Source organism: Myxocyprinus asiaticus, chromosome 11 (genome assembly GCF_019703515.2).
Source record: "Myxocyprinus asiaticus isolate MX2 ecotype Aquarium Trade chromosome 11, UBuf_Myxa_2, whole genome shotgun sequence".
In the NCBI taxonomy this organism is placed as follows: Eukaryota; Metazoa; Chordata; class Actinopteri; order Cypriniformes; family Catostomidae; genus Myxocyprinus; species Myxocyprinus asiaticus.
The window spans coordinates 41,695,924-41,706,956 of record NC_059354.1 but is presented as its reverse complement, the minus strand read 5'-3'; the positions used below and the strand labels follow the sequence as shown (position 1 = coordinate 41,706,956).

Here is an 11,033-nt window from a genome sequence, read left to right as displayed (position 1 = left end):
CTCCTGTGACGCCAAGAACCGCTAAGCCCAGAGTCAGGATGGGGCAGAAGCCCTACCACAGTTCCCTTACTATCTCTAAGCTTAAATGGAAATAACTGAGGACACCGAAAGGACATGGACTTGTAAATTTGGCCTAACGTGCCTAAAGTTAATAGAAAAGCATATAAAAAAACAGAAATATATATATTTTTTAAATAAATATGCATTTATTAATACGTAGGAAATGCCCTCTCTTTTTAGAACACAATATCAATAATTTATCCTCAGTTTTAAAGGTGGAACTTTGATTGCAGCCTCTTTAACTTCTGTGGTGATGTCTACTCCAAGCGGTGCCCTAAAAATAAGTAGAATTATGTTTTGACATATTATGTTTAATCATAAAAAAGTTAAAAATGTTACAGTCTACATAAAACGCTATATGCAACCCTTTTTACTTCCGTAATTTGACATATTTCTGAGTGAGACTTGATTTTATCCATTTGGAATTGACTGGTGCATTAAATACGAAAACTGAAGACATGGTTGAAGGGGAGAGGTTGAAAAATAAGGGGTTTGTGACATCAGTGGAAAAGGAAAAGTCATTTCAGGGGCTAATACATTGATCTTATTTTCATTAAAGATTACAAAAACCTATTTTTTTTTTTTTTTTTTTTAAAGATGAGTTGTGCACAATAAAAACAGAAATGTGCTCTATGAAAGTAAAAAGGGTCTATTTTGATTTCATGTTGACTCAAGGATTTAAAGATCCATTGTAGTAACTAACAGTAAATGAGTAATTGGGCTTTTGACTTACTTTGGTTCATAGTGGACCTCTTGGGTATGGGACACAATCCCCTTTCCTTGCTTTAGTCTCTCTATGCCATTCCTAAAAACACAAGTAACAAGAGTCAGTTTTTATGCACAATGCTGACACATTACACTTAAGTGAATACATGTTATTTTCATACCATGCAATCATGACTCCATTATCAGTGCAAAACTTTGACGGAGGACAAAGTAACCGCAACCCAGTGGCATCTGTGACAATTTTTAGAGTCTGTCTGATGTATTCATTACTCGCTACTCCTCCTGAAACGACCTACAGAGGGCATTGTGCACGAGAGAGACAGTGGAGAGATTTTTGGTTGGAGTGGAATTTTTGCCAAATGTCAATTCACCACAGGCATTCATTTGTTGAAATTTTAAAACTGTGAAATGGTTAAGCCAAGCTTAGGATAATTTTCATGCAAAATGCTACATCTGAGATCTCTGGTGCTGTAAACTTACCAGAGTTGGATTGTGCTGTGGTAGAAGACCTTTAGCCTTACAGAACAAAATAGCACGATGTGTTCGTTTAGCTATATGAGACGCCACAGTGTGTTGTGAGGCAGCAGCGATGTCTTTAACACATGATAATAACTGTCCCGTTTCAATGCCTAAGGAAAAATAACATTTTATTACAGTTAATATAATACTGAATGGGTCTAATAGGGATTAGTTTAGTAATGTTACATTATTTTCTTGCATCTCTAATCAAGTGTCAAATTTGAGGAAATAAATCACAACGAACGGCTGCTTTGTTCCAAAACCTAATGAGCTACCTATATAGGCAGCATTTTAAGGCATCATAGGTACGCTTCCGATGCGAGGGGTATTCCAAAAGGTACATAACTTATTTTAGCCAAATTCTAATGCAGCTTTGCATGTATCCTTTGTGGAGCAGTCATTCCCATAATGCATTAGTAAAAAAAATTCCAACCAAGATAACAGACTAAATGAGTGAAATGTTAATTATAAATAAAGTTAATACAATAACAAATTCAATATCAAATAGTATAGTGTAAAAATAGTTAAATCTTGAAAATACACTATTTTACAAAATATTTCAGAGAGCAGTGTATTTGTATGCTTATTAGAGTATTGCGTCATTAGCTTAGCAACATGCTAATGTAAAACTCGAGTGCAACAGTCTGGTTCTGGAAGTAAAAAAATCCCTTTTATTTTTTTCCATTGGCAAATTAATTTGTAACGAAAACTTATAAACCTTTAAAGACAGACCTGAGCTCAGAGGTAGTTAATCGATGTTAATACATGGCTCTCGGAGTACTCGATTCTGACTGGTCAATGGCACCATCTAGTGGTCTGATATTTCTCAGTAACAACCACACATCCCTGTATCAGACCACTCAGGACAGATCGGGTATTGCGATCTGTCCTGCTTCTCGGACCAATGTGCAATCTCTACAGGAAAGCTAATAAAATAATTTCAACACAAATCAATGTTTCATGTGCATTTATTTAATTATTTGGCAAGAAGTCTTGTAATAAGATGCATAATAAGCAGTCAGACGGCCATTAATTTTCTAAATAAACACCAACAGAACTCCGACGCAAACCGGAGGTGGATTTCACGTTGGGGTCCTGATTACCCTGTCTGGATTTATTTTCCGATAACAACCGGCTGACTGTACATAATTTAGAAATTGCGTTTAATAGCGGAATTCCTGGTGAAGAACTACACTACCCATGATCCTGAAGAGAAACGATCAAATCAGAAAATCACAGCCAACAAAGCACGTTAAACAAGGTCTGCAGCCACCACACACTCCCATAACTAGCCTGATCTTAAGAAATTTACGTAAACATGACAACATTTTTGCAATTCAAAATGTATGTCCTGTGTAACATGTTTGGCTGCAGGTTTCCAGTCAAATGTCCAGCTAGGGGCACCAAAAGTGAGTAAAATGGTATCGTATTCAGATGAGGGGTTTACGGTAAATTTAAGATGGATGTTTTTAAAATATACCTCCCTAATGTAAAACTTATGCCTGAACCTAACCAATAGTGTTTTAAAATATAAATTAGATGTTTAAAAAAGAGATCCTTACCAAATCAACGCCTAAACCTAACCATTAGTGTTTTAAAATATAAAGACGACTTTAAAAAAGACATCCTTATCCTTACTAGTGTTTTGAAATACAGAAGGAAAATGAAAAATCACATTTTCTGAACCAACTACTTCATTTAGTGCTGCTTCTATGACTCTGTAATGTCACACATCAGCTTGAGACCATGGCTGGACTTGAACGGCCGTGTTCTGAATAGTAATCCAACACCCTATCAGATGAGCTACCATGCAAGCTAATCATGATGGAATAAGTGTATATATGTAGGTGGGTCAGTAATACAAGCATTAAAATATATTGTTTTTCAAAAGATTTGTTTGAGGAAAAGTATGTCTATATCATAAAATAGCAGATTCTGAGTAATAGAGAGAAAAATAAGTATTTATAAAGTCATTATCAGCCATTAAAGTCATGATTTGAGTGAAAGTGAATAAAACACACAGTTGTTGTAGTGCCTCTAGTGTTCATTTCACCTGGAAACTGCAGGGAATTGTACCTGGAGACACGTATAACAAGTTTTGCAAAAATGTATACAGAGTCATGTTTTCACTGAGACTAGGTTGCCTATGACACATTATGAATATATTTGCAAATATTGGAATATTTTGTTTCAGTTTTATATTTTTCCATTGTTTTAAATTTGATTATGTCCTTCACAGTGCTTCATGATTCATGCCCTCATGAAAGACAAAGTACACAGTCTTGTTACTTTGTCTTTTTGTCCAGTTTTCAAATACTTCAAATAAAATTTGTAATGTACCTCAGAGCTGGTTGATTTGGTTAATTGTTTAGAGCTCTTTTATGAATGGGAAAAATACTGAAAAAGTGGGCATGCACTGTCTTCTGTGCACTTCACGTGAGGAGCGCTATTTCTTTGACTCACAGTTGCTGCCTATGTAGAGTGTTACACTTATGAAGTTCCATTTTAGCTAGGATGCTGCCTCATTAGGTTTTGGAACAAAGCCCATTTCTTTTAAAAGTATAAATAAATACAGTACCCTCTTCTTTCTCCTTTTTTTGTATTGCCATTGTCACCTGGTTGCGCAAACCAGCAAAAGAGAAATTGCAGTCGAAGAGCTGCCCCATTGGTGACTTGAAATGGAACGCGAGTCGGTCCCCATCTTCTGCTAGAAGCTCTATGGCTTGTCCGCCACTCAAAGTAGAACACTCTGGGTGATTCTTAAGAGAAAGTCTTCTAGCAATCTATCATTTAAAGCACAGATGAACACATGATGAGAGTTCTGTGGCTTTTACTCATTTCCGTTGGTTTTGAGGTCGTCTATATGCTAGTCTACTCCTAAAAGTTGACAAAATTCACTTCTGGTTTTTCTGACTAGAAATAGCAAGTAGCAAATCATGTTTCTCAGCTGTGATGTAAACTTAAGGGTATTGGCTAATAAATAGATAAAAATAAGGATTTGTCCCATTTCAATAGGAAATACATCAACACAGGAAAGAAAACCGCGCTCATCCAGCCATTCGATGAGGTTTTTAAAAGCATTATAATCTGATATGACATCCTCTTACCTTATCTAAAGTGTCCCCCGCTGCTTCATCCAGTGTTTGCCCCAAAAGAAAAAACTCATCGATTCCTTTAGCCACTGCAAGAAGAGAATGACCTCCAGAGACAAGGAGCACGAGAAATGGAAAATCTACAGTGTGCAACATTCGTACAGTAAGGGCATGTGCCTCCATATGGTGTATAGGGATAAACGGCTTTTCATGGAGCCTTACAAACTTCAGACTGAAATCCAAGCCGATCCCCAGGCTAAGGGCGAGACCAGGCTTTACTGTTGTGGCCACAGCTGTGAGTTCACTGGGTTCAATGCCACTTCTGTCTAAGGCCTCCTGGACAACTCTGGAGATGTTTTCTCTGTGTAAGCGTTGGGCCACTGTTGGAATAATGCCACCAGTACTGCAGGACATCAAATCAAGGTCTGATTATCAAATGTATAACAATACAGTAGTTTTGGGGTCATTTACAAATAACATGGATATTTAGGTACCGAGGTAAAAGGTACATTTCTCAATTGTTTCCACGTCTTCACTGAATTATTGTTTGATGTCATGCATTAATACAGATTTGATGTTGCTGGGTTCTGACCGAAAAGCAGATCTGTAATTAAAACAAGTAATTATAATCAAATAATTATTAAACATTTAAAAGAAAATTTTTCGGCCAGCATAAGATAACGTTAAGTCCAAACTCCCCAAGTAGTGTGTGCATACATGCAGGAGAGAGATTTCTGCTATTAATTGATTTTTGATGGCAAGATAAATATTTTGGGGGATATATCTAATATTAAGCATACAGTACATCTACTGAAAAGACTTTTATTTTATATAATACTTTGCTTGTTATGATTTCTATGCTGATAATTCCCCAACATGGGAAAAAAATGCACTTATTTTGGGGGAGGCAAGTCCCTTATTTTGAACTTGTTTTTCCAGACCAGGTCCCTTTTTCTGAGAGAGATCTGGAAACACTGCAACTGGTATATCACCGCTTATTAGCAGAGAGTACTGTCATTTAAAAAAAAGGAACGTTATTTACCATTCTTTAATTTCATTCTAACTGGTTACCAATTGGAAAGGAGTCAGCGAAATGCTGAGACCAGAACGAGAAAAAAAAAAATAAAATGCTATTTCTGCTCGAAACGAACCACAATGAAAAACATTGCATTTTAAGCTCCTGTTTCAGGTTCAGTTTTACATTCATCTGGCTCTAAAAGTCTGAGATAACAATAAAAAGTTGTTTTGTTTTTTTCCATTTAAACCTTGAAAGTTTTAGGATTTGTACAAATTCAAAACAAATAAAAGTTATGAAAAAACAAAGAAGAAATATTTAAGATTCTGCACTTCTAGGTCACCATTCAAAGGTAAGGAAATGTGTAACATTGACCACGTTAACGCCTTTCCACAAAAAGTAAGCTGGAATCACGAAAATCCTCTTAAAGGGATATTCCGGGTTTTTCGAGCATTTGTGGCATAATACTGATTACCACGTGAATTAATTTGGACTCGCCCCTCCTTTTCTTAAAAGAATCAAAAAAATCTCTACCATCCCTGGAGTCGCAAGTTCGAATCTAGAGTGTGCTGAGTGACTCCAGCCAGGTCTCCTAAGCAACCAAATTGGCCCGGTTGCTTGGGAGGGTAGAGTCACATGAGGTAACCTCCTCGTGGTCATGATTAGTGTTTCTTGCTCTCAATGGGGCATGTGGTAAGTTGTGCGTGGATCGTGGAGAGTAGTATGGGCCTCCACATGCTGGGAGTCTCCGCAGTGTCAGGTAGAAACGAGCCACGTAATAAGATGCACGGATTGACAGTCTCAGAAGAGGAGGCAACTGAGACTTGTCCTCCACCACCCGGATTGAGGTAAGTAACCATGCCACCACGAGGACCTACTAAGTAGTGGGAATTGGGCATTCCAAATTGGGGAGAAAAATAAAAATAAAAATCTGTATTACAGTGGAACTTACAATGGAAGTGAATGGGGGCCAATTTTTGAACGTTAAAATACTTTTTCAAAAGTATGAGCACAAGACATAAACAATGTGCGTGTAAACATGATTTTAGTGTGATAAAATCACATACTAACCTTTTCTGTGTAAAGTTATAGCCAATTGTACAACTTTGTTGCCATGACGCTGTAATGTCAACAAACCCTAAAATGACTGAAATAATGTCAATTTAAACAACTTTACAGCTCAAATAATACATGAGTTTTAACAGAAGAATTAATATGTGCTTTTATAAAATTATAAGCATCAAATTTCTACCTTTAATCCCTCCAAAAATTGGCCCTATTCACTTCCATTATAAGTGCCTCACTGTAACTTCATTTTTTGCTTTTTGTAAAACAAAAAGAGGGGCGAGTCTAAATTAATGTTTGTGGTAATCGACATTGTGCCACAAAGGCTGTCAATTTAGCTTAACTTGTATTGAACACGGAATATTCCTTTAAGATCAAACAGCAAGAAAAGCAAAATGCAAGTTTGAATGTTTCATGAATCTGGCTTTCATTGAAACGAGTTAAATGATCTTTTTAGAACATTCTCAAATCATACAGGGATAACATGGAGGGCATGCTGTTACTAAAGCAAAAGGGGTGCATTCTAAATTTAGACTGTCAAATTTTAGTAAGATGGTTGGCTGATATAAGGTGGCCTTAGATGGTCACCCAGATTAGCATGCTAAAAACCAGCCAAAGGCTGTGAAACCAGCTAAGACCACCAGAGGACCAGCCTAGGGTGGTTTTGGTTTTAGCTGTTTTGTTGTTGTTTTTTCCCAGCAAAATAGAGGCACGTTCACGATTAGCTAAAGAACTTTGAATCCCAAAAGTAATATACACATAAATGTATATATTAAGTCCACATATCAATATATATACTAATATACAATATTATCTCCTGAATACATCTGAAATGTGAAAGTCTATGACTTCTCCAAGGTTGTATATTTGTAGAGTTAGTCAGTAACTGCATACTTACTCAAGGTGTGTCTGTTTCTGAGAATGCAAAGACTCCCCCAGAATCACTCCAGCCTCGTCCAGCACTGCCGCCCCGGTTTCATCGCAGCTGGTCTCAATCCCCAAAACTAATCTAGGGCGTCCTGCACCAAATGATCTTACAGCGCAATGCTTTATCCAGCAGCGAACCGGTCCGGTTACAGCACATGGAAACATGCTGGATGTAACACTGACAATTCAGTTTCTAAATAACAACATAGCGTCAGACTCAAGAATTTCAAGTAAATCAGAAACGCTGATCAATTTGAGTTTCACCCTGCATGAAACGAGGTGCTACATATAAATAGTTCCTACTGAAACAAACGTTGTTGGATTCCCTTAAACTCCTTTTAAACGCAAAAAAAAAAAAAAAAAAAAAAAAAAAAAACACATTTGATTCAAACGTAATATATTTTCCAATAATTATGCTAAAAATTCCTCAGAGATGAATGACTGATAAGTAGAAAATAAAAGGAACCATGTCGACTGCTTGTTTCCAGCGGACTAATAATACAGTAGGGATGGAGACTCACGTGGAGAAATGTTTCACTCACACTTTTGCTGCCCGATAATCGTTTCTTTGGCTATTTCCAACTAGTATTTGATACTGGGAGTCCATAACTTTCTCCAAATAAGGTAATTGTCTACCATGTGTATTTGGGTAGTTGACATATACAAGCCCTTAGGCTTTTTTAAATGTAACATCATGATTTTATTTATTGTACATACATGTGGAAGATGATAATTTTTCTCATAATTTTTGTTAATTTTAAATAGCCTTAGGTGGACTTTTTTAAAGTACTCATGCTATGTAGTCATTCAGTTAAAATGTGAGGTCATGTAAACTGCATGTATAATATTTAACCTGTATAAGAATTGGGAAAAGTACTGAAATTGCTTGAAATTTCAGGTCAGCTACCCATCCTGATGACTTGCTTGAAATAACTAATGCACGTTCATTGATTTTAGAGTGGTTTTACTGGTCAATTCTGTTGTTTTTTTTTTGACAAGTCTGATTCTTATGATGCCAGTTCTTTATATTACTAGTATGACTTGTGTACTGTCATGTCTTGCTTTCACAAGTGACTCCAAGAAAACCCTGACAATTGATTAATTGAGTAGAAAACGATGGAGCCAGTGGCCAAGCGGAGGAAAGCAATGGATATATATGACACAGAGTCTTGGGCTGTTCTTCCTGTCCTCTCTGAAGAGCAGTCTCGGGACACTGAACTGTTGCCGGCCTTTGCAGCACCAATCATCGAGAAAAGAGAAACATCTCGCCTCGTCAAAGAGCTTGCTCTGAGCCACCCCTTACCTGGTCTCCAGCACATAAAAAGAGTCAGGGCTTGCAAAGACAAAAGCAGACCCCATCCTTTGGAAGTCATTGTGTGCTTGGCCAAAGATGTGCAAAAGATGGATGCAAGCGAAGAAGTTACACTTGCTGATCTGCTTTGCACACATTCCTTTGACTCTAGAGGTTTGGGAGAGCCTTTTCTGGTTGAAATCCCAGCCAGTCCACCACTGACCAGGGCACAGTTTGAAAAAGCTAGTAAATATTGGCCTACATCATTTCATGAGGACAAACAAGTGACGTCTGCTTTGAGAGGGCAGTTGTTCACTGCTGATCAGAAAGCTAAAATGCAAGAGTATATGATGGCGGCTATCAAGGCTGCAAAATACGGGCGGGAGAGAGGTATGGATGCTGTGGGTGCTGTGATTGTTGACCCGGAATCTGAGCGGATCATTGCTGTGAGTCATGACTGTAAGAACGTCTCTCATCCGCTTCATCACGCTGTCATGGTGTGTATTGACCTTGTGGCCTGTGGGCAAAGTGGAGGTGCCTACAAATACGAGAAATATCCAGCCTGTCACTATAGCAGCCCAGAGACTTTAAGCAATGCAAAAGAAACCGGACAGCCGTACATCTGCACCGGATATGATCTTTACGTCACTAGAGAACCTTGTGTGATGTGTGCAATGGCATTGGTCCACTCAAGAATAAACAGAGTGTTCTATGGAGCACCCTCTGCAGATGGTGCCTTGGGAAGCAAGTATAAAATTCATTGCCAGAAAGATTTAAATCACCACTTTGAAGTGTTTAAAGGGGTGATGCTGAACACATGTGAGGCTTTACACAAAAAATGATTTTATAATTTGTTCTTAAGGGATGTGATTATTAAAGACAACATTTTAATTGTTTATATATTTTTAAATACAAGAAATCCAGTCGAATACATATATATATATATATATAGCTATATAGCTCTGGAAAAAATTAAGAGACTACTGCAAATGTATCAGTTTCTCTGGATTTACTGTTTATAGGTATGTGTTTGAGTAAAATGAACATTTTTGTTTTATTCTATTTACTGACAACATTTCTCCCAAATTCCAAATAAAAATATTATCATTTAGAGCATTTATTTTCAACTGGTCAAAATAACAAAAAAGATGCAGTGTTTTCAGACCTCAAATAATGCAAAGAAAACAAGTTCATATTAGATAATGCATATGTCAGAAATTTTAGTAACAACTCACATGCCTTGGAAATGTATGGGCATTTTTAAAATTGTGATTTCCTGGCCTGGATAAGTCATGGAAACCTATAGAATTATATATTGAATGTAGTTAAAAAAAAAAAAAAAAAAAAGTAAGAATCCGTAAGAAATCAGTTGCTCTTTGTGAGTGCCATCTCTATGAAAGATTAAAAAAAAATCTTATCCAGTAATCACAAACAACTGAAAAGGTAATGGAAAAATAATGGAAATTCATTAATTGAAATTAAAATTATGGTCAAAAGGTTTAGGAATTAAATGTATCTGGTATTTAAACAATGTGTTTGTACTAGTGAACAAGGTTTGTAATACTGTTTTTTTTATTTGTTTGCAGCATGTCATACAACACAGCATACTATGTTCATACCTCTCAAAACAAAAGGGAAAATATAAAAAACTGGGACAATTCAGCCCTTGCAGAAATTGTCAGAAGACAGTGAAAGGATACAACTATTTTAATTGGGCTATGTTACAGTTTTTCAGCTTCAATAATACCATGAAAAACTGCCTTGGTAATTATCCAGACTTTCACCATTACATACTCGAGTCAACATGAAATGGCATTTACAACCCATGTTACTTAATGTTACATATTTCCATGTGAAACAGGATATTCAATAATAAAAATGTGGCAGACTTTATTTTAAATGGAACAGATTGGATTTTAAAAAGTAGACATTATATACCAGAATGTTTTCAGGTAGTTGGAAGGGAGGGATTGATAAATAAGAGGTGATGTCAAGTTGTTTTGTAGACAGCAATTTATTAGACTTTTATGAAATATTATGAAGACAAACATAGACAAATAAGACCAGGTAGCTTCATTAAGAAAGTAAATAAGCCAAATTCAACTTCATGTTGACTTAAATGAATATGTAAGTACTTATCAGACTAAGCATTAAAGTTTTGTTAATGCATTTTCCATTGTCATTATCATCTGCAAAACATTAAAGGGGTCATGACATTTTTTTTTAGTGTGTCCCTTGAAGTTCACCTATAATATGAGTAAAGTTTTTTGCAAAAAAAAAAAAGTCATATATTAGTAAAAGATGATAATTTTCCACCCTCAATCTCACCCTCTGAAAC

At 36.4% G+C, this 11,033-nt stretch overlaps 2 protein-coding genes across 2 annotated transcripts; one reads left to right on the top strand and one right to left on the bottom strand.

Annotated features, from left to right (window-relative positions):
• Window positions 1-111: 111 nt before the first annotated feature.
• On the bottom strand, window positions 112-7,682 carry osgepl1 (O-sialoglycoprotein endopeptidase-like 1). The gene is made up of 7 exons (XM_051710971.1): window positions 7,376-7,682; window positions 4,413-4,800; window positions 3,884-4,088; window positions 1,267-1,415; window positions 948-1,078; window positions 794-865; window positions 112-334 (listed from the first exon to the last, which is right to left on the bottom strand). The coding sequence occupies exons 1-7, from the start codon at window positions 7,567-7,569 to the stop codon at window positions 250-252; spliced, it is 1,224 nt and encodes a 407-aa protein (XP_051566931.1). The 5' UTR covers window positions 7,570-7,682; the 3' UTR covers window positions 112-249.
• Window positions 7,683-7,900: 218 nt separating this feature from the next.
• Window positions 7,901-10,978, top strand: adat3 (adenosine deaminase tRNA specific 3). The gene is made up of 2 exons (XM_051711127.1): window positions 7,901-8,028; window positions 8,476-10,978. Exon 2 carries the CDS (start codon window positions 8,521-8,523, stop codon window positions 9,535-9,537), a length of 1,017 nt encoding a protein of 338 aa, XP_051567087.1. The 5' UTR covers window positions 7,901-8,028; window positions 8,476-8,520; the 3' UTR covers window positions 9,538-10,978.
• The last annotated feature ends 55 nt before the right edge of the window (window positions 10,979-11,033 follow it).

Coding starts and splice junctions, on each gene's coding strand:
- osgepl1 (XM_051710971.1), bottom strand. CDS start 7,569: ATGTTTCCATGTGCTGTAACCGGACCGGTTCGCTGCTGGATAAAGCAT. Junction 866..947: donor AATGGAGTCATGATTGCATG/GTATGAAAATAA, acceptor TTGTGTTTTTAG/GAATGGCATAGAGAGACTAA. Junction 335..793: donor GAGGTCCACTATGAACCAAA/GTAAGTCAAAAG, acceptor ACTTATTTTTAG/GGCACCGCTTGGAGTAGACA.
- adat3 (XM_051711127.1), top strand. CDS start 8,521: ATGGAGCCAGTGGCCAAGCGGAGGAAAGCAATGGATATATATGACACA.